The sequence below is a fragment of the Hyperolius riggenbachi genome, chromosome 2 (genome assembly GCF_040937935.1).
Source record: "Hyperolius riggenbachi isolate aHypRig1 chromosome 2, aHypRig1.pri, whole genome shotgun sequence".
NCBI classification, from domain to species: domain Eukaryota; kingdom Metazoa; phylum Chordata; class Amphibia; order Anura; family Hyperoliidae; genus Hyperolius; species Hyperolius riggenbachi.
In genome coordinates, this window is record NC_090647.1 from 541,498,896 (window position 1) to 541,524,751 (window position 25,856).

General features: G+C 44.8%; 1 protein-coding gene across 1 annotated transcript; it reads right to left on the reverse strand.

The window, feature by feature from the left end:
* Positions 1–472: 472 nt before the first annotated feature.
* LOC137545096 (OX-2 membrane glycoprotein-like) lies at positions 473–24,993 on the reverse strand. The gene is made up of 5 exons (XM_068266207.1): positions 24,937–24,993; positions 18,513–18,854; positions 11,593–11,907; positions 1,948–2,078; positions 473–969 (listed from the first exon to the last, which is right to left on the reverse strand). The coding sequence occupies exons 2-5, from the start codon at positions 18,832–18,834 to the stop codon at positions 892–894; spliced, it is 846 nt and encodes a 281-aa protein (XP_068122308.1). The 5' UTR covers positions 18,835–18,854; positions 24,937–24,993; the 3' UTR covers positions 473–891.
* Between the last annotated feature and the right edge of the window lie 863 nt (positions 24,994–25,856).

Genomic DNA, 25,856 nt, shown 5'->3' on the forward strand with positions numbered 1-25,856 from the left:
TCAAAGTCAGCAGCTGCATTCAGCAGAAAAAGTCGCCCTGTGTAATACAATGTAACTATGGAAAGATGGATATCATTTTAAAGCTCTCTTTCTCCTCTTTCTGACGACCCCTAAATCGTAGCCCTACACCTTTTAGTTTTCTCTATTTTCGCGATCGAAATCGCGACCGCAGCAATTTAAATCGCGAAAATAGCGAAAACTAAAAGGCGTAGGGCAGTGGTTTATATATCATTGGAAAGAGGAGAAAGAGAGCTTTAAAATGCTATGTATCTTTCCATAGTTTCTGCACTGCTCGGAGTCCCTTTAAGGCTGCAAGTGGGATCACCCCCACCCCCGGGACATTATTATTATTATTATTATTATTATTATCGATTTATAAAGCGCCAACATATTCCGTGGCGCTGTACAAAGAAGAAACAAACATGGGTTACATAATAATACAGACAATGGTGTATACCAATATACAAGATACATAATTAGTGACAAAATACAAAAAATGATACAAAATACAGAATACAAAATACAGAATTGGTAATGATAGTGATAAACGTAACATGATAAATAAAATGTATAAAGATTTCCAAGACACAAAAGGGGGAGTGAGCCCTGCCCTTGCGAGCTTACAATCTAAAGGATAGACAGGCAAAGAGTTTTGGTCGATTGCCGGCGATTGCCGAGCACTGCTAAAGCTCGCCTATTGGGTTCCAGGCCTGAGGGAACAGTGCATTCTTCTACACAGAAGAGGGGAAGAGGTAGTGTTTCTAATAGTACCCAGGGTATGTGCTGTACTCCCATTCTTCACAGTTTTGTGGAAAAGCTGCCTAATTGTGTGCAAGCTCCTTAACCCAAAATTCTCTCCTGAGCTTATCAAACAAAAACACACAATTTTTCTCATTGTTTACAGTGAACTGTCAATAGGGACTGTTCCTGGCTGCTCACAGTAGATATTCGTTGCCGTGGCTGCATGCCCTAAAAGCAAAAAAAGACAATGCATTAGAAAAATGACAAAGACTAACAACAGACCTTTTGTAACAGTAAGCAAGAGCACTCTGATATGTTTTCACATCATAAACCACTAACAATCACAACATTGGCATTAACCTTTTGGGCGTGGCCGCGGCGGCAGCCCCAGGACCGCCTAACGCCAATTGGCGTAAAGTCCTGGGGCTTTGTTTTGAATGAGATCGCGCGCACGCTGTGCGCGCATCTCATTCTCGGAGGGCGGAGCTCCGCCCCCTCTTCAGTCTCCGAGCGGGACTGTTAGACGGCGTAATCGCCGTCTGATTACCCGTACAGCGCTGCGATCAGCAGCAGCGCTGTACTGGGGACAGCCGTGTGACACGGCTGTCCCCTCCTGAGCCACGGAGGTGATCGGCTGTCATAGGTTGAAGCCTATGACAGCTGATCACAGGGATTGGCCGGCAGGGGGAGGGAGGGAGGGGGGTATACAGCAGAGGGAAAAAAACACCAGTTTTATTCAAAAAAAACAAACAAAAAACAAACACACATAAACAAACAAACACTGGGGGGGCGATCACACCCCACCAACAGAGAGCTCTGTTGGTGGGGAGAAAAGGGGGGAGGAATCACTTGTGTGCTGTGTTTTGCGGTCCTGCAGCTTGGCCTTAAAGCTGCAGTGGCCAATTTAATGAAAATGTGCCTGGTCTTTGGGGGGGTTAACACAGCAGTCCTCAAGAGGTTAAAGGACCACTGTCACGAAAATCTTAAAATTTAGAAAACATGTAAAAACATAAAAATAAGAAGCATGTTTCTTCCAGAGTAAAATGAACCATAAATTACTTTTCTCCTATGTTGCTGTCACTTACAGTAAGTAGTAGAAATCAGAGTATGCCATTATGGCACATAAATGGGCTTTACCCAACATAGAACATTTACCTTACGTACCTTACAACAAAGAAAATATAAGAAAATGTTTGGAATACTCACCAAAAAAGAGTGTCCTTTCTTAGACAATTTACAGCACATGATGAATCCTCCGCAGAAGGCACACATGCATAGCAGAAATAAAGAAACAGCGATAATAACACTATATAACTGAGAATCAGCCACTTTGGATCCTGGGGAATAAAAGGAAGACCATTACCACAATGCTCATTTAAACAGGAACTGTAGTCTAAATAATTTAATGAATAAATTACTTTTTTTTTTTTTTTACAATATTTATTTATAAATGACTTAGTTATCCCATTGTTTTAGTTTTCCCATTGTAAAATCTTTACTCTCCCTGATTTACATTGTGAAATTCATCACCGGTGGCTACATTTTTAGTCCAGTCAGGTGATCCCTGCAGAATGTTTGGTTACTGAGAGTTCAAAATTCAGTACAAAATATACCTGGTCTCCCAGAATACTCTGGGAGGAGAGTGCCACATAGCTAATCAGCCTAGGCTAAGCACCACTTGGAGGGCAGGGCTACATTCACTATACAGCAATGTGTAGATATAGGAAGTGTTTCTGAGGCTGAAACCAGGAAAATGACCAGAAAAGTGGGAATCCTAAATCATTTTACTGCATTCTACTATAGGTCACTACAGGGCCACTTTTTCAAAGGTGACTACAATAAAAAAATTTAAAACTCCTTAAACGAAACTCCCCTTAAAGTGACCCTGAGACGAACACTTATAAAAGATTTATACATGCCCGAGGCTTCTATGTGCAGTGCGCCCCGACTGGTCAAACTTACAGGACTACTAACGGGAGAGCAAGAAGGCAGAGGAAGATGGCGTGGGAGCAATCGGTGCGGAAGGGGCTGGAGGAAGCCCCAGGTACGTATAATTCTTTAAAGTCCATTATTAGTACCCAGGGTATCACAATACCACATGAAAAATGCATGCCAACAATATGTCTTATTATTAATATAAACTTCCATTTTACCTTTTATTTTACATGCAAAGTAGTTTTATTAGCCTGCTTCAGAAGGCTTGCAGTCCCAGGCCTCAGAGATTTTAGGAAGCTAATTGTTTTATTGTAGTCATTACCAAAAAGTAAACAATACCTTTTCATCAACAGAGGGGAGTGGGTAGTTAGGATAATTTCTTTAACCATTTCTGCCACCCCGGACGTGAAGCTCACGTCCGGGCGGCTGCTCTGCTGCGGCGCTCCCATGGTGTCCCCCAGTAGCCCTGGGATTAGTGAACGGGAACATGGTTCCCGATCACCGATCCGTGTCCCCCGCAGAAAAACCGAAGCACTCTTACAAGAGGCTTCAGTCTTTCTACGCGTCAACATTTCTGCATCCCCCTTGTGCTTCCACTTAGCAAGAAGCACAAGGAGGGAAAAAAACTGAAGGTGGCCATCTTGTGGCCAAATAGTAAAACTACATCTACATATTTTTTACATTACAATTTATACATATAACAACATTAAAAATTAACTGTTTATTTCCCACACCAAAATATTTCCCCAATAAAATGTTTAATGGGAAAAAAAATTACAATTTAAAAAAAAACAAAAACACAAATAGTTACCTGAGGGTCTGAACTTTTTAAATATGCATTTGAAGGGGGTATACTACGAACATTTTTTAAATTATAAGCTTGTAAATAGTGATGGACGCAAAACGGAAACAATGCATCTTTATTTCCAAATAAAATATTGGCGCCATACATTGTGATAGGGACAAAATTTAAATGGTATAATAACCGAGACAAACGGGCAAATAAAATACATAGGTTTTAATTATGATAGCATGGATTATTTTAAAGCTATAATGGCCGAAAACTGAGAAATAATGAATTGTTTCCATTTTTTCCTTATTAATCCTGTTAAAATGCATTTATAAAAAATAAAAATAATTCTCAGCAAAATGTAACACACAAAGAAAGCCTAATTAGTGATGGAAAAAACAAGATATAGATCAATAAATTGTGATAAATAGTGATAAAGTTATTAGCGAATGAATGGGAGGTGAAAATTGCTCTGATGCATAAGGTGAAAAATCCCTGCGGGCTGAAATGGTTAAAGGGGCACTACAGCGAAAAACTGTAAAATTTCAAATATGTGCAAACATACAGCTAAGAAGTACATTTTTTCCAGAGTAAAATGAGCCAGAAATTACTTTTCTCCTATAATGTTGTCACATACAGTAGGCAGTAGAAATCTGTCAGAAGTGACAGGTTTTGGACTAGTCCATCTCTTTATAGGGGATTCTCAGCAAGGCTTTTACTCTTTTTTAAAGATAGTCCCTAAAAAGGATTTAAACAATGATGCTGGCCAGGTTCCCTGCTCCCTACACAGTTGTTTGGCAGTTGGACAGAGCAACTGCCATTCACTAAGTGCTTTTGAAAATAAATATATCCCTGAGAATCCCCTATAAAGAGGTGGACTAGCCCAAAACCTGTCGGTAATGTCAGATTTCTACTACCTACTGTGACAGCAACATAGGAGAAAAGTAATTTATGGTTCATTTTACTCTGGGAAAAAAATTTACTTCTTATTTGTATATGTTTGCACATATTTTAAATTTTACAGTTTTTCGCTGTAGTGCCCCTTTAACCACTTGCCGACCGCCCACAGCCCATGGGCGGCGGCAAAGTGGACGCCTAAAGGACCGCAATACGCCTTCAGGCGGCGCGTCCTTTAGGCATGCCGGGGGAGCGATCGCGTCATTGATGACGCGCGCTTCCCCCGGCAACTGGCTCCGCCCACCCGCCGTAACATCCCGCCGGCCATACGGAAGCGCCGGCGGGATGTTAACCCCGCGATCGCCGCTACAAAGTGTATAATACACTTTGTAATGTATACAAAGTGTATTATACAGGCTGCCTCCTGCCCTGGTGATCCCAGTGTCCGAGGGACCACCAGGGCAGGCTGCAGCCACCCTAGTCTGCACCCAAACACACTGATCTGCCCCCCCCCGCCCACTGATCGCCCACAGCACCCCTCAGACCCCCCCCTGCCCACCCCCCAGACCCCTGTTTGCACCCAATCACCCCCCTAATAACCCATCAATCACTCCCTGTCACTATCTGTCAACGCTATTTTTTTTTTATCCCCCCCCCTGCCCCCTGCCCCCTCCTGATCACCCCCCCACCCCTCAGATTCTCCCCAGACCCCCCCCCAGACCCCCCCCCCCTGTGTACTGTATGCATCTATCTTCCCTGATAACCTGTCAATCACCCGTCAATCACCCGTCAATCACCCATCAATCACCCATCAATCACCCCCTGTCACTGCCACCCAACAATCAGCCCCTAACCTGCCCCTTGCGGGCAATCTGATCACCCACCCACACCATTAGATCGCCCGCAGATCCGACATCAGATCACCTCCCAAATCCATTGTTTACATCTATTCTCTCCTCTAAACACCCACTAATTACCCATCAATCACCCATCAATCACCCCCTATCACCACCTGTCACTTTTACCTATCAGATCAGACCCTAATCTGCCCCTTGCGGGCACCCAATCACCCGCCAACACGCTCAGATTGCCCTCTGACCCCCCCTTATCAATTCGCCAGTGCATTAATTACATCTGTTCTTCCCTGTAATAACCCACTGATCACCTGTCAATCACCTGCCAATCACCTATCACCCATCAATCACCCCCTGTCACTGCCACCCATCAATCAGCCCCTAACCTTCCCCTTGCGGGCAATCTGATCACCCACCCACACCATTAGATCGCCCGCAAACCCGCCGTCAGATTACCTCCCAAATGTATTGTTTACATCTGTTATCTTCTCTAAACACCCACTAATTACCCATCAATCACCCATCAATCACCCCCTATCACCACCTGTCACTGTTACCTATCAGATCAGACCCTAAGCTGCCCCTTGCGGGCACCCAATCACCCGCCCACACGCTCAGATTGCCCTCAGACCCCCCCCCCCCCCCCCACCTTATCAATTCACCAGTGCATTAATTACATCTGTCCTTCCCTGTAATAACCCACTGATCACCTGTCAATCACCTGCCAATCACCTATCACCCATCAATCACCCCCTGTCACTACCACCCAACAATCAGCCCCTAACCCGCCCTTGCAGGCAAACTGATCACCCACCCACACCAATAGATCGCCCGCAGATCCGACATCAGATCACCACCCAAGCGCAGTGTTTCCATCTATTCTCTCCTCTAAACACCCACTAATTACCCATCAATCACCCCCTATCACCACCTGTCACTGTTACCCATCAGATCAGACCCTAATCTGCCCCTTGCGGGCACCCAATCACCCGCCTACACGCTCAGATTGCCCTCAGACCCCCCCTTATCAATTCGCCAGGGCATTATTTACATCTGTCCTTCCCTGTAATAACCCACTGATCACCTGTCAATCACCTGTCAATCACCCCCTGTCACTGCCACCCATCAATCACCCCTGTCACTGCCACCCATCAATCAGCCCCTAACCTGCCCCTTGCGGGCAAACTGATCACCCACCCACACCAATAGATCGCCCGCAGATCCGACATCAGATCACCACCCAAGCGCAGTGTTTCCATCTATTCTCTCCTCTAAACACCCACTAATTACCCATCAATCACCCCCTATCACCACCTGTCACTGTTACCCATCAGATCAGACCCTAATCTGCCCCTTGCGGGCACCCAATCACCCGCCTACACGCTCAGATTGCCCATAGACCCCCCCTTATCAATTTGCCAGGGCATTATTTACATCTGTCCTTCCCTGTAATAACCCACTGATCACCTGTCAATCACCTGTCAATCACCCATCAATCACCCCCTGTCACTGCCACCCATCAATCACCCGCTGTCACTGCCACCCATCAATCAGCCCCTAACCTGCCCCTTGCGGGCAATCTGATCACCCACCCACACCAATAGATCGCCCGCAGATCCGACGTCCGATCACCTCCCAAGTGCAGTGTTCACATCTGTTCTCTACCCTAAACACCCACTAATTACCCATCAATCACCCCCTGTCACTGCTACCTATCAGATTAGACCCCTATCTGCCCCTAGGGCACTCAATCACCCGCCCACACCCTTTGAATGCCCTCAGACCCCAGCCCTGATCACCTCGCCAGTGCATTGCTTGCATCTATTCCCCCCTCTAATCACACCTTGAGACACCCATCAATCACCTCCTGTCACCCCCTAGCACACCTACCCATCAGATCAGGCCCTAATTTGCCCCGTGTGGGCTCCTGATCACTCGGCCAAACCCTCAGAACCCCCTCAGACCCCCTTCCGATCACCTCCCCAGTGCATTGATTGCATCTATTTTCCCCTTTAACCACCCCCTGAGACACCCATCAATCACCTCCTGTCACCCCCCTAGCACTCCTATCCATCAGATCAGGCCCAATACAACCTGTCATCTAAAAGGCCACCCTGCTTATGACCGGTTCCACAAAATTCGCCCCCTCATAGACCACCTGTCATCAAAATTTGCAGATGCTTATACCCCTGAACAGTCATTTTGAGACATTTGGTTTCCAGACTACTCACGGTTTTGGGCCCGTAAAATGCCAGGGCGGTATAGGAACCCCACAAGTGACACCATTTTAGAAAAAAAGACACCCCAAGGTATTCTGTTAGGTGTATGACGAGTTCATAGAAGATTTTATTTTTTGTCAAAAGTTAGCGGAAATTGATTTTTATTGGGTTTTTTTCACAGTGTCATTTTTCACTAACTTGTGACAAAAAATAAAATCTTCTATGAACTCGCCATACACCTAACGGAATACCTTGGGGTGTCTTCTTTCTAAAATGGGGTCACTTGTGGGGTTCCTATACTGCCCTGGCATTTTAGGGGCCCTAAACCGCGAGGAGTAGTCTAGAAAACAAATGCCTCAAAATGACCCGTGAATAGGACGTTGGGCCCCTTAGCGCACCTAGGCTGCAAAAAAGTGTCACACATGTGGTACCGCCGTACTCAGGAAAAGTAGTATAATGTGTTTTGGGGTGTATTTTTACACATACCCATGCTGGGTGGGAGAAATTTCTATGTAAATGGTCAATTGTGTGTAAAACAAATCAAACAATTGTCATTTACAGAGATATTTCTCCCACTTAGCATGGGTATGTGTAAAAATACACCCCAAAACACATTATACTACTTCTCCTGAGTACGGCGGTACCACATGTGTGGCACTTTTTTACACCCTAAGTACGCTAAGGGGCACAAAGTCCAATGAGTACCTTTAGGATTTCACAGGTCATTTTGCGACATTTGGTTTCAAGACTACTCCTCACGGTTTAGGGCCCCTAAAATGCCAGGGCAGTATAGTAACCCCACAAATGACCCCATTCTAGAAAGAAGACACCCAAAGGTATTCCGTTAGGAGTATGGTGAGTTCATAGAAGATTTTATTTTTTGTCAAAAGTTAGCGGAAAATTGATTTTTATTGTTTTTTTCACAAAGTGTCATTTTCCACTAACTTTTGACAAAAAATAAAATCTTCTATGAACTCACCATACTCCTAACGGAATACCTTGGGGTGTCTTCTTTCTAAAATGGGGTCATTTGTGGGGTTCCTATACTGAACTGGCATTTTAGGGGCCCTAAACCGTGAGGAGTAGTCTGGAAATCAAATTCCGCAAAATGACCTGTGAAATCCTAAAGGTACTCATTGGACTTTGGGCCCTTTAGCGCAGTTAGGGTGCAAAAAAGTGCCACACATGTGGTATTGCCATACTCGGGAGAAGTAGTACAATGTGTTTTGGGGTGTATTTTTACACATACCCATGCTGGGTGGGAGAAATACCTCTGTAAATGACAATCTTTTGATTTTTTTACACACAATTGTCCATTTACAGAGTTATTTCTCCCACCCAGCATGGGTATGTGTAAAAATACACCCCAAAACACATTGTACTACTTCTCCCGAGTACGGCGATACCACATGTGTGGCACTTTTTTGCACCCTAACTGCGCTAAAGGGCCCAAAGTCCAATGAGTACCTTTAGGATTTCACAGGTCATTTTGCGGAATTTGATTTCCAGACTACTCCTCACGGTTTAGGGCCCCTAAAATGCCAGGGCAGTATAGGAACCCCACAAATGACCCCATTTTAGAAAGAAGACACCCCAAGGTATTCCATTAGTAGTATGGTGAGTTTATAGAAGATTTTATTTTTTGTCACAAGTTAGTGGAAAATGACACTTTGTGAAAAAAACAATAAAAATCAATTTTCCGCTAACTTTTGACAAAAAATAAAATCTTCTATGAACTCACCATACTCCTAACGGAATACCTTGGGGTGTCTTCTTTCTAAAATGGGGTCATTTGTGGGGTTCCTATACTGCCCTGGCATTTTAGGGGCCCTAAACCGTGAGGAGTAGTCTGGAAATCAAATTCCGCAAAATGACTTGTGAAATCCTAAAGGTACTCATTGGACTTTGGGCCCTTTAGCGCAGTTAGGGTGCAAAAAAGTGCCACACATGTGGTATCGCCGTACTCGGGAGAAGTAGTACAATGTGTTTTGGGGTGTATTTTTACACATACCCATGCTGGGTGGGAGAAATAACTCTGTAAATGGACAATTGTGTGTAAAACAAATGAAAAAATTGTCATTTACAGAGATATTTCTCCCACCCAGCATGGGTATGTGTAAAAATACACCCCAAAACACATTCTACTACTTCTCTTGAGTACGGCAATACCACATGTGTGGCACTTTTTTGCAGCCTAACTGCGCTAAGGGGCCCAAAGTCCAATGAGCACCTTTAGGCTTTACAGGGGTGCTTACAAATTAGCACCCCCCAAAATGCGAGGACAGTAAACACACCCCACAAATGACCCCATTTTGGAAAGTAGACACTTCAAGGTATTCAGAGAGGGGCATGGTGAGTCCGTGGCAGATTTCATTTTTTTTTGTCGCAAGTTAGAAGAAATGGATTCTTTTTTTTTTTTCTTTTTTTTTGTCACAAAGTGTCATTTTCCGCTTACTTGTGACAAAAAATAATATCTTCTATGAACTCACTATGCCTCTCAGTGAATACTTTGGGATGTCTTCTTTCCAAAATGGGGTCATTTGGGGGGTATTTATACTATCCTGGAATTCTAGCCCCTCATGAAACATGACAGGGGGTCAGAAAAGTCATAGATGCTTGAAAATGGCAAAATTCACTTTTTGCACCATAGTTTGTAAACGCTATAACTTTTACCCAAACCAATAAATATACACTGAATGGTTTTTTTTAATCAAAAACATGTTTGTCCACATTTTTCGCGCTGCATGTATACAGAAATTTTACTTTATTTGAAAATTGTCAGCACAGAAAGTTAAAAAAATCATTTTTTTGCCAAAATTCATGTCTTTTTTGATGAATATAATAAAAAGTAAAAATCGCAGGAGCAATCAAATAGCACCAAAAGAAAGCTTTATTAGTGACAAGAAAAGGAGCCAAAATTCATTTAGGTGGTAGGTTGTATGAGCGAGCAATAAACCGTGAAAGCTGCAGTGGTCTGAATGGAAAAAAAGTGGCCGGTCCTTAAGGGGTAGAAAGACTGTGGTCCTCAAGTGGTTAAAGAGATTATCTAGAGTGAATGTGTCAAGATAGCAGCTCTGACTTCTATAAATAAAGACTGAGAAGGGAAGGGGGGGATGGCAGTTTCTATGGCAGGAGTACTTCCAGTGAAAGAAAGGGTGCTTAGTTTCCTTTAATAAGTGTTCATCTCTGGTACACTTTAAGGGGGGGGGGGGGGGGGGGGATAAAGCAGGCATTTACTTACCTACAGAGAGCTGCTCGGTAGACAATATTTATATGGAAGCTTTCATTTTCTATGCTGCTTTGCCACAGAGCGGCTGGTTTGCGCAGTAATGTCCTGCAATCCTGGCAGCTGCAATGCAATCCGGGTCGCGCAAGGAACCATGCTGGGAGACGTAGCTCCCTTTGATGTGATTAGATATCATGGCCGGAAGATGTAACCAAATAACGTAATTAATAAAATTGATAATTTTTTTTCCAATATTTATTCATAAATTATTTGGTCGGTGTTTGCCTCTTCTGGCAGGTATTGCATGTCTCGGCCATGTGCTGCAGCGGCCAGGGACACAGGAAGTCACTGTAGGAATTTCAACCAGCTGCACAGGGACAGAGAAGTTGGGGCTAATATGGACAGGGGGTGCTACCAGGGCCAGTTCTAGCTATAATGGGGCCCTGGGGCAAAAGTAACTTGGGGGCCCCTCTGATGCCCACCCTGCAAACAAATCACCCTCAGGGCCCCTGAGCCAGCTTCCATGCTCGATCCAACTCCCCCAGGTCACACAATATCATTAGGTGCCAATATGTCCCATAAAAAGCATTTTTGGGGTTCTCCTTATTCACCTCCTCCTTTTGCTATATGGCATGTACACACAGTATCCATTTTCATGGGCCACCATAGCTGATGGGGAGGGGGGCACCTTGGGGGGGCTCACAGGCTCTGGGGAAATTGTCCCCTTTGCCTCGATGGAAGCGCCAGCACTGGGTGCTACCGGGCAGCCACCCCATAGGTAAATAAATGCTCTTTGCCCCCAAAAGCCCATACAGTTATAAGAAGTTTTGCACATTTAGGGCAACACAGTATACTTTAAGCTCTTACTCCAACCTCACTATGCCTGGTGTAAGGAAATGGCAAAATAAAGTACGTCATGCTGTAGCTTACCTTTCTCATCTAGATTTACAGAGAGGTGTTTATCAGAGGGCAGTGCCGGGTGTCTCACCACACAGGTAACCACTGCCCCCTCCAGAGACTTTGTGATCCTGTGAGTGAAGTTACTGATGATGGTTACTGTCCTATCGGGGTTTTCAATGGTAAAATTCTCGGGTGTTATTTGCAGACCATCTGTAACAGTCCAGGAGATCTCAGGGGCTGGCCAGCCAGTGGCTGAACAGGTGACAACATTAAACGTCTCTGGCTCTGAAGGATCTGAAGAATTAACATGGTGTACGTCCAACATGGGATCTGATATCTTTGTTTCTAAAAAGAAAATGAAAATTAAAAAGATAAATTGTACAGTTGAATAAAGGTGCCTGAACACATAGCAATTTTGCGGCCCGATGGACCATCCGATTTTTTATTGGATGAAAATCTGTAACATGTCCACCTAATTGATGACAACCAACAGCGGTGCCTACAGGCTGATTACATTGCACAGGCACATTTGGGGGGTGACCAGGTTGGTGGCGGAGGCAGCCAAAGTATTGGACTGACAATGTACAGAAGAAATCAATGCAGAACAAAATCCAGTTGAAGAAAACAGCCACGAAGCCAGCAAAGTCATGGGGCTCGATTCACAAAGCGGTGCTAACCCAGTTAGCACGCCTAAAAGACTTTAGGCGTGATAACCATTGTACCACGCTGGTGAAAAGCCAGTTTAGGCGTGATAAGTTTAGGCGTGATAATTTTAGGCGTGATAAGTTTAGATAAGTTTAGGTCGCGCGCAAAGTCCAGCACGCAAAGCAGCGCCATTAAACTCTATGCAAAGTGCACCAGACTTTGCTAGCACAAAACTTTTGATCAGCTGTGCACTGCGGTGCTAACCCAGTTGGTGCTATAGTTATCACGCCTAAACTTATCACACCTAAACTTATCATGCCTAAACTGAGTTTAGGCGTGATAAAGGGCTTTTCACCAGCGTGCTAACTGTTAGCACCGCTTTGTGAATCAAGCCCATATTTTTGGGAATTCCTAAATCCAAGCTTGTTGACGTTTTTAGATACATCCTCAGACTTCAATGTCCATACATAAATATCTTTCAAGTTTGAGGATCAGAAAAATCAAAAGTGTTAGGTCTAAAGTTAGTTAAGGTTAGTTTAGAAGTAGACATTGGATTCGTTTAGGGTTAGAGTACACCTTTAATACCCGAGTTATCTAGAATTAGGGGACCAAGAGGCAGGCTCTACGTGAGATCTCATCTCCCAGCCTTACTACCTCAACAGCACTGGCTACTGTCAGAAACAAAACAAGGTGTGTTAGAGCAGGAAGAGTGTGGTAAAGGCAAGCTGAGGTCTGGAAAGGAGTGGGCAGAGAGATGTGGTTTGGCTTCTAAGCCAAAGAGGCTAGTGAAATGCTGCTCCTCACTAACCTCATTGATGAGAACAGCTTGTGCTGCAGTGGTGTGCATTACAATTTATAACACCTAAGAAAGTGCATCTTCCAGGTCCTTGTAGTTTTGAAGGTCTCTTGTTGTCCTCCAGGGTCCCCTCTGCTGTCAGACTAGTGCATGAACCACTGGTCATCTGGGTCATGCACTAGTCTACTACTGCCCCAGTTAAGTAAAAGCCAACTTTTTTAAGTTGTCTCTGTATTCCATTAAGCGTGAAGCAGAAGCCATGTGACCTTCCCAGTTCTAGAAAAGACGTCCTGCATGTCTAAGGAATGGGGTTAATAACAAGGGCTGAATTTACCATAAGGCACAGTAGGCACATGCCTGTAGGCACCACTGTTAGTGGCTCATGCTTAGAGATGTCACAGCTGGAAGGATTTCTCCCACATCACTCAGTGAAACTCTATGGAGTACTAAGCTCAGTTGCTGAGGAGGGGAAAGGAAGGAAGAGGGCCTACAGAGTCAGAGCAGATAAAAATGGCGCTGGAAAAGCTTCAATAGAAATAGCACCACCATAGGCAACAATACAAAAAAACACGATTAGCTGCAAGGAGGTTAAATTAAAGCGCTATTTATCGGGCACCACAATTTAAAGAGAATCTGTACTCTAAAATTCTTACAATAAAAAGCATACCATTCTATTCATTATGTTCTCCTGGGCCCCTCTGTGCTGTTTCTGCCACTACCTGCTGCAATCCTGCCTTGTAATTGCCATTTTTAGGCAGTGTTTACAAACAAAAGACATGGCTTCTAACTAGAGTGTGATAGGCTTGAGAGTAGCTCAGTCTCTGACTCATACAGAGCTTGGAGAGGGTGTGTATAGCTTCTGCCAATGACAAGCAGTGCAGCACATTCCACACATTCCATCCCTCAGCCAACAGAGCCAACAGAAGAGAGAGGATTAGATCATATAACAGAGATAACACAGCCACTGTGCAACTAGAAAAGGCTGCAGTAACACAGACCACATTAGAACAGGTATAGGAACTTATAGGATATAAGAAATAAGGATGAAAATTTTGTTACAGAGTCTCTTCAACCTACTTGTCGCTAATCACGGCTTTTACTATTAGCACTGATGGTGGCAGGTAGTAGGTACAATTAAGGGGGGGGGGGTTAGGGTTAGGCATGGGGGTAGAGTGATTAGGTTTAGGCAGCAGGGATGGAGTGGTTAACGTTAGGCAGCAGGGGTGAAGTGGTTAGGGTTGGGTACCTGGGAGTGGAATGGTTAGGGTTAGGCAGCAGACGTGGAGTGGTTAGGGTTAGGCTTAGGCAGCGGGAGTGGAGTGGTTTTAGGGTTGGGCACGGGGGGGGGGGGGGGGTCTTAGGGTTAGGCATAGTTAGAGGGTCTGTTCAGTGTGAGAGTAGGCATGGGTGGAGGTATACATTAACTTGTCCCTGGCAATCGCATCTCCTCCACTTCGTAGTTAGTTTGCAGCTGTCCTGCAGCCAGCCAATCACCATGTGGCTTCAGTTCTCGCATGCTGATTGGCTGGCTTCAAGACTCCTGCAAACTAACCAGGAAGTGGAAGAGACGCGATCGCTGGGAGCAGGTAATATAAAATAATGCTAGATGCCAGCAATGACTTCTTATTACTAAGGTTATTTAACACTTTAGGACATTTCTAAAACGTTAAATAACCTTAGTAGCGAGATGTCATCATTGCCTTCGCCCTGCAATGTAGGCGTGTAGGCAAACAACATGCTTAGACTTCGCACTAACAAGATGATCCACATTGATCTCTTGGCAACGCATCGGGGAAGATACGAGACCCCCATAAACACCATAGTTTCTGAGCAGGGGTTGCCCGGACTGGCTACCTCAGCCAAGATCCAGATAGCGTGTGTACAGCGATCTTCTCTTGTGGATGGACTTTACTCAAACATGCACTATAAACACAAGGGGGAGGGGTGGGGGGACAAGAGTGATGTGATAGAGGGGATTCCCTGCCAGAATGCTGAGGAGGTCTTGAAAAGTCTTGTCCTTTATTTCTGAGTATTTCCCTTCCGGAAATGAAAGTGAAACCAGAAGCAGGAAAGCTGGGAAAAGCCGTGGCACAGGTCACAAATTCTCTCCAAATGCTGGTTTCTAAGAAAGCTAAACTGAAACTGTTAACCAAAATAGACTAGATGATCCGCTTTTGTAAAAGGGAAGGGAGGGGGTTTTACCGCATCAGTTCCAGTCCATTCATTCATTACCCTTTATTTACACTGCATGACTGATGATGATAATAATAATAAAAATAATAATAATGACTGAGACTTGCTTTTCTCATACATTGTATTCAATGCAATATTCATTTTAAAGTGATCACTTCAGGCGTTTGTACTGTCTGCTGTGTGCTTGAGTGACACAGCAATTGGCCGGGTTAAATCTGTTTGGTTCACAACAGTGTGAGTTTATCCTCCCCCAATATTGATTCAATATTATTATCATTATTTATACATGCCACACACCCACACACCAAATATGTGAAAATGTTTCATTTCATCGAGAGTATATTCTATGTACACAGAGGCAATTGGAAGAAGAGAGATCTGAGCAGCAGCTGATTGCTGGGAAGCTGGCTTTGTAAATGCAAAGCAAAGTGAAACCAGAGAGGTGAACTATGAGCCAATAGCATAGCTAGGGGCCCACGTAGAGGGGGGAGTGACAAACGACTCAGACGCTTCATCATAGTAAAGTACCAGTGTCTCCTGGTGTGTATGTTTAGGGAAATTGTAAGTCTGAAGTACAGTAATAGACTTAGATTACTAATGGTAACTTCCTCAAATTCCCCTAATTCTTACCAAGACTTGGACTTTCAGCGGCATCACACAGAATTCCCCAGAGAGTCATAGGAAAGTACTAGTTTGCCAAAACTTTTGTGTACTCTAAATAGCTCACTTCAACAATGCAATATACTTTTATAAGTGATATGGGCCCACATGCAAATAACTTTTTCGCCTGAGTTATCTGCTAGGAGATAATTTTCATATTCTCTTCAAAATAACTTTAAAGCGTTTTACAACTGAAAAGGTTTACAAAAGGTGGTAAAAAGTACTATCAAAATTCTTTTGAGTATTTTCTTGTTTGCTAGTGGTTTAAAAAGCATTTTATGTCAGGGTGTAAAAATATCCGTCAAAATAGGGAATTGCATAGGGGCCATTAGCTTTATTTTAAGACACAAGCTTATCGCTGCCTTTCTCTGGGAGTTATTACGTAAACAGTTTTAACTAGTGATTTTCAAAAACACAGAGGGACAGAAAAATATACAGTATCTACGGATCTATTTTTAGCATAGTATTTTTTCTGTCATGCATCCAATTAAACAGTAGCATAACTACCAGGAGAACAGCTAAAGGAGGAGAAGAAAGAATCCTGCCAAAATAGCTGCACAGCGTGCTCAGCGATGATGGACATCAGAGCAGTGAGGGAAGCTTTAATAGGATCCTGAGGCTTCCCTCTCTTTAAGTATGTATCTTATTTTGTACCCGAGCTCCAGCTCAGGTACACTTTAAAGTAAACATGGGGTGGAGGTTTACAAATATGTTTGCTGCTTACCCAGGGCCAGATTTAGGCCAAGGCCACCTAGGCCATGGCCTAGGGCACCACAGGAGCAGGGGCACCAAAGCAGCAAGCTAAACTGGTGCAGCATTTGCTAGTTTGCAAATGCTGCAATGCAGGTACTCCGCTGCTAGCTGCCTGTGCAGCAGTCACCTTGCTCTCTATGCATGTTTGCATTCTGGCCGGCAGCTATGGACTTGGTCAGCATTGGAGATGGAAAGGAAGAGGAAGCTTCTGCATTGAAGACAAGCAGAGAAATAAGTGACACTGATGGCTGCTGGGGTGTGAAGGTGAGCTGGCTACCTATACTGAAAGGTGTGGGAAAGAGAGGGATTAAGGGAGTCATCTGGCTACCTATACTGGAGGGAAAGGGAGAGGAGTCATCTAGCTACCTATACTGGGGGGTCATAAGGGTACCTATACTAGAGGGTAGGGGAGAGGGGTCATCTCGCTACCTATACTGAAGGGGGGCGGCTGGAGACAGTGGCCTAAGGCGCTAAAGAGTACAAATCCGGCCCTGTGCTTACCCATGAAGAGGGAAGCCTTTGAATCCTCCAAAGACATCCCGTGTCTTTCTTGAGACCACCATACAGGGGCGTATCTGGGTAACATAGAGCCTATGGAAAACACTGAAATCGCCCCCCCCCCCCCCCCCCACCCCCAGTCAGAGCCCCCTTCCCCTCTAAAAACAGCATCCTTTCTCGCATACATATGTTATGGCTGCCTGTCTTATTTTGGCTTTGATATTGCTGAAGTTACTTGTTTAGAAATATTTCTTCTTATTCCCTCTCTGTCCTGTTTTCTAACACTAAGGAATCACATTAAGGCTACTTTCACATAAGGACGTCGTGGTTTGATTACTGAGCATGTGCAAACAGTCTAACGCAGCTAATAACGTGTATAACGCACAGCATGCAGCACTTTCATTTAATTTGCAGCGTTAGACACCAACGCAACGTGTGCACTGTGAACGGCGCATTGATTTTTCATTGCAGTGCGTTATTCTGCGTTATATGTTGTTTTAACGTGCGACTTTACCGTCGCACTGTGAAAGAGCCCTAAAGAATTAATCTGATCTGAGGTTTGAGTGACAGGGAGACACGGGGGCAGGCATGAGGGCACAGAACAGGAGCAAGCATGGCACCCATGCTGCTGTGGCACCCATGGCACAAGCCTGCCACCATAGCTGCCTGGGACCTTCTGAAGTTTTGCAGCAGTGCTCCCGTCCATGCACACAGAGCACCAGAGGGACGGGGAGGGGGTTAGTTGATTGACTGTGTAGTACTAATGGTAAATAGATCAGATAAAACTGTTTTATTTACTGTTTACTTTTTATGGCATTGGGCTAAATACCACCTGCTGTAGAACTGCCTCGTTTGTATAGATAAAAGCACTTGCTTTGTCACACTAGCTATACAGGAAAACAAAAAAGTTTTAGTAGGACTATTACTAAATGTTACAAATGTCCAGTAATGTTGCCCTGCACAAGCAGCACACAACAATTTTACCTTTAATTATGGTGACAAAGTAGCACACGTTGTGCAATTGTGAGGTAATGAGAGAGCTATTAGAGTAACATGCCCTAGCATTACCTAAGAAATGGTCACGCTACTTAGCAGTCACAATATTTGTGCATAGCATGTTGGGTATAGTATATTCAGTATGTTATCTAAAAGGAAGGTTGTAAAAAAGGCACCAGGTAATTTGTGTGTGTTGAGCTTCTGAAGCCCCACACTAGGTACCTCATCCGTGGCCTTCAACTGCTTGGCTTTGGGCTCAGTGCTTGGTCCGGCTTCCTTCTTCACATGGATTGTGGCCTGTGCCCAAATTTCCAGGTGCCCAAATTACCTGTTGTCTCGCTCTCAAAACAGAAAGTAGAAGGAGAGTACTTGCACATGAAGGGTGCTGTTTAGGACACCAGACTCTTACCATAGACATCCAGGCAGATGGTTCCTGCATTTGCTCCAAATGGATAAACGTTGAAGATACATTTAAAGCATCCCTGATCCTCCAGGGTGACGGGATTGATGGTGATGGAGGACACGTTGAGGGTATCTACAGTGTGTTGGGCAGTTCTGCCAGCAGAGTACCCCAGTAGCTTCTCTCCATAGAATTTGCTGCAGGTGGCCACCGGCCCGGTGAAATTGCCTGTATCTTTTTGCCAGGTTATTTGGAAGATGTTCGATGGGTTGGTCTCCAACTGGCACTGAAGTGTGACATTTTCCCCAACTGTCGCTTCTCGTTTTTCCATATTTATCACCTTGATCGAACCTTAAATGACAAAGCAAATTATATAAAAACAATAGAGTCCTTAACCTGTGTTTGTGTTTTCTTTCAAAGTAGTAATAAATAAAGGCAGAGGAAGTCTATTAAAACAAAAATTTACTTTACTGACCATTCATCATACTATCTTCTACCTCAAGTATCAAACAAGCTTAACACCCACATTTACACTATTACTTATTTCAAATAGTTGGTTTACGTTGCTTTATATGTATATATTTTTTGGGTGGGGGAGGGGGAGAGACACGTGGGCACCACAGTCATTTTTATGATGTATGCAAAACAGCTTTGCAAAATTCTCTGTCTGCAAAGGGTATCGGGGGGAAGGGAGTTACAAGATATACTTAACCTAGATGTTTTCTATAAGGCATTCAGACCGAAGCAGGTCATCTGGGCCCACATACGGAGGAGTGTACCACCAGATGACGGCGTGGCAATAGATGCAATGCTACAGTCCACACCCCACTTCAGTGTAATTCAGGGTTCTGGTGATTACCCGCCCCCGAATTACTTCTCCCTCTGAGTTGCTACAACTCGGAGGGAAAGTAGTATTTAACGCTGCCCGTTGATTTAGTAGCAGCAGGGTGAGCCGTCATTCAGCTTGCCCTGCACCCAACTAACCAGGTGGCACAACAATACTTATGCGTACATCCACCTCCAAGCTCCTTATTGTGTGCGGCCTCTCCTCTGTCTCTACTGAAGGCCCAGTTTGCAGCTGTAACCTGTTAGGGCCCAGCGCATGCACAGTACACTCAGCAGGCCCCAGTATTTTGCTCCCGCACAGTTGTGCAATGATGCTGTGGCTAAAAGTTGCCCCCCTCCAGCTATGGTGACCCATGAGAGTGGGGATGCTGTGTGTACACTCCGTATAGGAAAAAGAGTATGTGAATAATAGGAACCTCAAAAAATCGTCTCTGGGGAGCATATTATGGACACCTAATGATATTGTGTGCCGGGGGGGGGCATATTGGCACGGGCCTGGCAGATGGCTCAGGGGCCCTGGGTGATTTGGTATCAAGTGGAATGTCAGGGCCTCCCAAGTTACATTTGCCCCAGAGCCCCATTGTAGCTAGATTTAGTCCTGAACTGGTATTGTTTCAAAGTAAACAAATATGATGAAGTAGTCGACCAGCAGTGAAGATTTTCAATTTTCTGTTTAAAGAGACCCTGAGCAGTGCGTGAAATTAAAAGAGTACACCCGGCACAGACCTGTCACGCTGGTCACCCTGATGACGCGAAGCGGCCGGCGTGATGACACCCAGGCCGAGTTTCACCGTGTGATGCCGGTTACGGAGAACGGCGGAGGCAGAAGGAGAGGAGCCAGGAGGACGCCGGGGGACCTCGCGACCTACGGTGAGCTGGAAGAAGCCCCAGGTTAGTGTACTCTTTTAATTTCACGCACTGCTCGGTTTCCCTTTAATTCACAAAGACAGTGAATATACAGCCATCACCCGTTGTAGGTATCAGGTGTAAGTATAGCTCTCAGGTATGCCATTGCCATGCCACTGCACTTGACAAAGAGCGGGAGACCACTCGAAACGGCTACTGTCCGTTGGGCTTTACTGCCCAGCTGTAATGTAGACACACTCACTTCCAAGTGTGCCCTACAGCGCTGTGAGCATCTGAGAGCTACGTATACCTGAGAGCTATGCTTACACCTGATAACTACACCGGGTGATGGCTATATATTCACTGTCTTTGTGAATTAAACAGAAAATTAAAAATCTTCACTGCTGGTCGACTACTTAATTGGATTTCAAGTCTGGAGGCCACACAGACTAGACCGTGCTGGAAGGATCCATAGCAAGTGAGGTGTGCTGTTCAGGAAGTATATCTAAAGTAAACAAATATGGAAGCCTCCATATCCCTCACACTTCAGGTGTACTTTAACAGCCATAAATTAAATTAAAAACCAAAGCGGTCCAAAAAGAAGTTACTTACCTAAGAGGAGGGAAGCCTCTGGATCCTCCAGAGGCTTCCCACATTCTACTCCACAAAACTGCCACTGGCCCGAAGCCCTCTTTTGGTTCTCGGCCACTCTCCCTTCAAGTAGAGGAATATATTTTTTATATTCCCCTAGATCAGAGTTCCCCAACCCTGTCCTTAAGCCCCACCAACAGTACATGTTTTGCAAGAAACCAAAAAGATTCACAGGTGGAGCAATTAGTGTCTCAGTAGAGATGACTACCTCTGAGGATTTCCACAAAACATGCACTGTTGGTGGGCCTTGAAGAAACGATTGGGGAACATTGCCCTAGATTACCTTACGCAGGGAGAGCCTTCTTGGCTTCTTCCTGTGCCCAAATCAAACGTGGCAAGAACATGCCTACTGCGACAAATTATTGTATTCTTCCAATATTCCTGACCAAAGGACTTGTATGCCAAATGACTTGTATGCTTCCAATACTATAGACCAAATTACTTGCATGCCAAAGGACTTGTATGTTTCCAATATTCCTGACCAAAGTACTTGTATGCCAAATGACTTGTATGCTTCCAATACTATAGACCAAATTACTTGCATGCCAAAGGACTTGTATGTTTCCAATATTCCTGACCAAAGGACTTGTATGCCAAATGACTTGTATGCTTCCAATACTATAGACCAAATTACTTGTATGCCAAAGGACTTGTATGTTTCCAATATTCCTGACCAAAGTACTTGTATGCCAAAGGACTTGTATGCTTTCAATACTCCTGACCAAAGGATTTATATGCCAAAGACTTGTATGCTTCCAATACTCCTGACCAAAGGACTTGTATGCTAAAGGACTTGCATCATGCTTCCAGTATTCCTGACAAAGTGCTTTTATGCTTCCAGTATTCCTGACAAAAGGACTTGTATGTTTCCAATATTGCTTCCATACACTGAAACATTGCTGGTTAGTTATCTGAACAATCTGAGTACTTTTCACCCATTACACGCTCAAAGATACAGAAAGCCTGTAGGTAACTAGTAAAATGTCCCGGCTGAAGGCTTCCTCTTACCCTCCTCAGACTTCTCATCACCATTCTCCTTGCAACGCTGAACAAAAGACTCCCAAGAGAAGTCAAACTGTGAGGCATACTGTATTTTCTTCAGAAACATTTTCCAACATACCATCCAGAAGCACTGGCACATAGAACTAAATGAGGATGATGCTGTGCATTATGCACAGAGCAACTACCACTTATAGGCCTGTTTTCCACAAAACACAGCAATTTTCACCAGTTGCTAGGAATGTAGGCACAAATGTACAAAACATGCAGCAGGCAGAACTTCTGCAACCAGGAAAAGTAAGATCGCAATCACATCACAGTAATAGAAAATTAACCTCATGATTTACATTAACTACCAGGGGTCCTTAAAATGACTCAGAGATGAAGAAAGTGGCAGTTTTTTACTTACCCGGGGCTTACTCCAGCCCAAAAAGCATGGATGCATCCCTCGCTGTCCTCCCGAGTGCCTCCCGCAGTCTGCCCGGATTCCTCCCTTCAAACGCAATCAAACCCCAGTGCGCGGCTCAGTCAGGCTCAGTCTGACTGAGTGACGTCAGTTGGGGCCTTCTGCGCTTGCGCAGAAGGTCCACACATGCGCAGAAGGCCCCCTGACGTCACTGAGCCGTATACCGGAGAAGATTTAAGATTTAAGGCTTAACGAAGGACAGCAGGAGGACGGCGAGGGACGCATCAATGCTTATGGGGCTGGAGGAAGACCCGGGAAGTAAAAAAAACAGACCCTTTTCTTCATCTCTGGGCTTCTTTAAAGAGGAACTGCAGTGAAAATTACATAATGATGAAATTGCATGCCCCCTTTCTCCTCTGTCCCCCTCCTTTCGTAGCTAAATGCCCCCGGCAGCCTCTTCCGGGTCGCTGGAGTCGGACATCAGAGCACAGGCACCGGCCCAGCTGCATGCATCCTACAGCACGGGACCACTGCCGGGAGTGCTCTGCGCATATGAATGACGTAAGGAGGCCACACACCTAATTTTTTTAAATTTCTTTTCAATTCAAGGATTACAATCAATTTTTTTGATTGATTGTAACATTTGAAAAATCTGACCAATTTACTACTCATGGATTAAATTGTTACCCACTTATGAAAAAAAAAAAAAAAAAAAGATTGAAAACTAAGAAAATAGCTTGGTGTATATATTAAGATATTGACAATCCACCCTACACCATTCAATTTTCATAAAGCATTTCTCAGAAAAATCCACCACTCCTGATATATATATTAAAAATGGAAGATCAGGGGCCGTATGCAATTAACTTTTTCACCTTAGTTTTCTCCTCGGAGATAATTTTTCATCTTCAATTTAGAATAACTTTTTAGGACTTTACAATAAAAAAAAGTACCAAAAAGTAGGTGACAACGTACTATCAATATTTTCTTGAGTACTTTTTTTTGTTTGCTGGGGGTTGAAAGGCATTTTATTGACAAGTTTGAAAATATCACCTAGGAGAAAACTCAGGAGAGAGGGTAAATTGCATATGGGCCCAGGTTTCTTGCTCGAATAAAAAAAAAGATCTCTTAAAGGACTTCCGAGGCCAAATGTTCAAAAAAAATTTTTTTTAAAAGTTAGATACCTGCATAACTTTGGAGGACACGGAGGACGCTGTCCGCGCCCTCCGTGCCGTTTCGCCGGGTCCCCGCCGCTCATAGCCCCCCCGAACGTCTCACGACCCCACGGCCAGGCTCGGGCTCTGCTGCCTGCATAAATATGGCTGCCGGCGCTGGCCGCGGCTGTGCACTCTGCATAGCTGCTAGTGCGGCTGCGCAGCTCTAGGGCCAAACCCCCGATCCACGCAACAGGCTGTTTCCTGTAGCGTGGATTGGGGGGTTGGTTCTAGAGCTGCGCAGCCGCACTAGCGACTATGCAGAGTGCACAGCCGCGGCCAGTGCCGGCGGCCATCTTTATGCAGGCAGGAGAGCCCGAGCCTGGCCGTGGGGTCGTGAGCCGTTCGGGGGACTATGAGCGGCGGGGACCCGGCAAAATGGCACGGAGGGCGCGGACAGCGTCCTCCGTGTCCTCCAAAGTTATGCAGGTATCTAACTTTTTTATTTTATTTTTTTGGAACATTTGGCCTCGGAAGTCCTTTAAGCATTAGCTAGGCCTGTGTTCTTGTTCCTCACTTGCTGTGAAAGCATCGCAAACAGCCCTTTTAAAGGGCTAGCACCTCGGTCTTCTGTGGTTTTTTTGTGTGTGACACTCCACAGCCCACTGACACCCAGAGCTGTGTGCACACTATTACTGTTGCCTCATTAAGTGACAGGCACAATACCACTCCAGTGCATTATTATTTCGATGTATTCTGATAGTACTATTGCATTTCTCTGTGTGAGACAATCCACAGCCCACTGACATCCAGAGCTGTGCATAATGTGATTTCTGCCCTTTAGGGATTAAAACCTGACTTTGTGTCAACTCCGTAATTTTTGATGGGACGTTTGGCATGGATCCCCCTCCAGCATGCCACAGTCCAGGTGTTAGACCCTTTGAAACAAGTTTTCCATTACTTTTGTGGTCAGTCTTTGCAGGTTTTAAAATCCGTCTGCCCATTAAAGTCTATGGCGGTTCGCCAGATTCGCCTGTTCGCGAACATTTTTCGGAAGTTCGCATTCGCCGTTATTGAACAGAAAATTCTATGTTCTTGACATCTTTAGTTGTCATTACAAGGCTCCAAATGATGCTTTCTTTGTAGGATGGCCCCCGTCATCATCATCAGTCAGAAGCCTTGAATCTGATTGTCTCTGTCAGACCAGTCAGAATAATTCTTATTCAAGGCAAAATGATATCTGTAACCAAGACTGTTCTCCAGTGTTCAGGTTTAGAGTAGGCTGTCCTCTTCCAAAAGTTCTGGCAGAATGAAAACGGTTGCATGCTTTCCATAAAAAACAAACAAACAAAAATAAAAAAACAAAACATAGCAGACCACTCTGTAGAGTCAAGGGATGCAGAAACAAAAACTTAGTATAGGAGAAAAATCCCTTGAACAACAAATAAGTGCATCACTGTGGCTGTCTCTGCCTGCTGAGCAGAAACAAGTCAGAGAACAGTTTAGCTTAAGGAGTTAATAGAGAACTCACCATGCAGTGTGGAGCAGAAGAGGAGGAGGAGGAGCCAGATCACCCAGTGACTGAGGGAGGACATGCTGCCTGAGAGAGACCAAGTGGCTGCACTTCTGTTTCTGTGACTGTGTGTATATATAGGCAGTCTCAAGGAAATTCCCTTTGCTCATACATTTCACAGCTTCAAAATTTCCCAACAACCAGGGCCATAACTAGAAATCACGGGGCCCCCCTGCAAAACTTTGGATGGGGCCCCCCAGGTGTCGTTGCTGGAAGGAGGAGTTCTGATGGCAGCCCGAGGTGTGGCCCCCCCCCCCCCCCTGCTGCTGTTTGTACCTGCTGCCCCCCCCCCCCTTACTGCGTTGCAGGGGCGTATCTGGGTAATATAGCGCCAATGGCAAACACCAAAATTGCGTGCCCCACCCCGGTCAGAGGCTCCCCTGTAAAAACTGCACCCTTTCTCATGCACATTTGTTATAGTGGTCTGTGTTTTTGTCAGTCTTCTTATTCCCTCTCTGTACTCTGCATAAATGTCAGTACTGCATAAATAAATACATCATATTAATAATATGGTAGGATATTAGACTATGATTATGGGCAGGATTAGATTGTGAGCTCCTCCGAGGACAGTCATTGACATGACTATGTACTCTGCCAATGCAATTATGTAGCACTAACGTCTTCTGCAGCACTTTACAGAGGGTTAAATCCCCCTTGTGCAGCCAAAAGACCGCAATAACAGAAGGTGGGGGGGGTCACACAGACAGCAATAACAGATAGGGGGTCACATAGGCAGCAATAACAGATAGGGGGGCACACAGACAGCAATAACAGATGGGGGGCACACAGACAGCAATAACAGATGGGGGCACACAGACAGCAATAACAGACAGGGGGGTCACACAAATAGCAATAACGGACAGGGGGGTCACACAGAC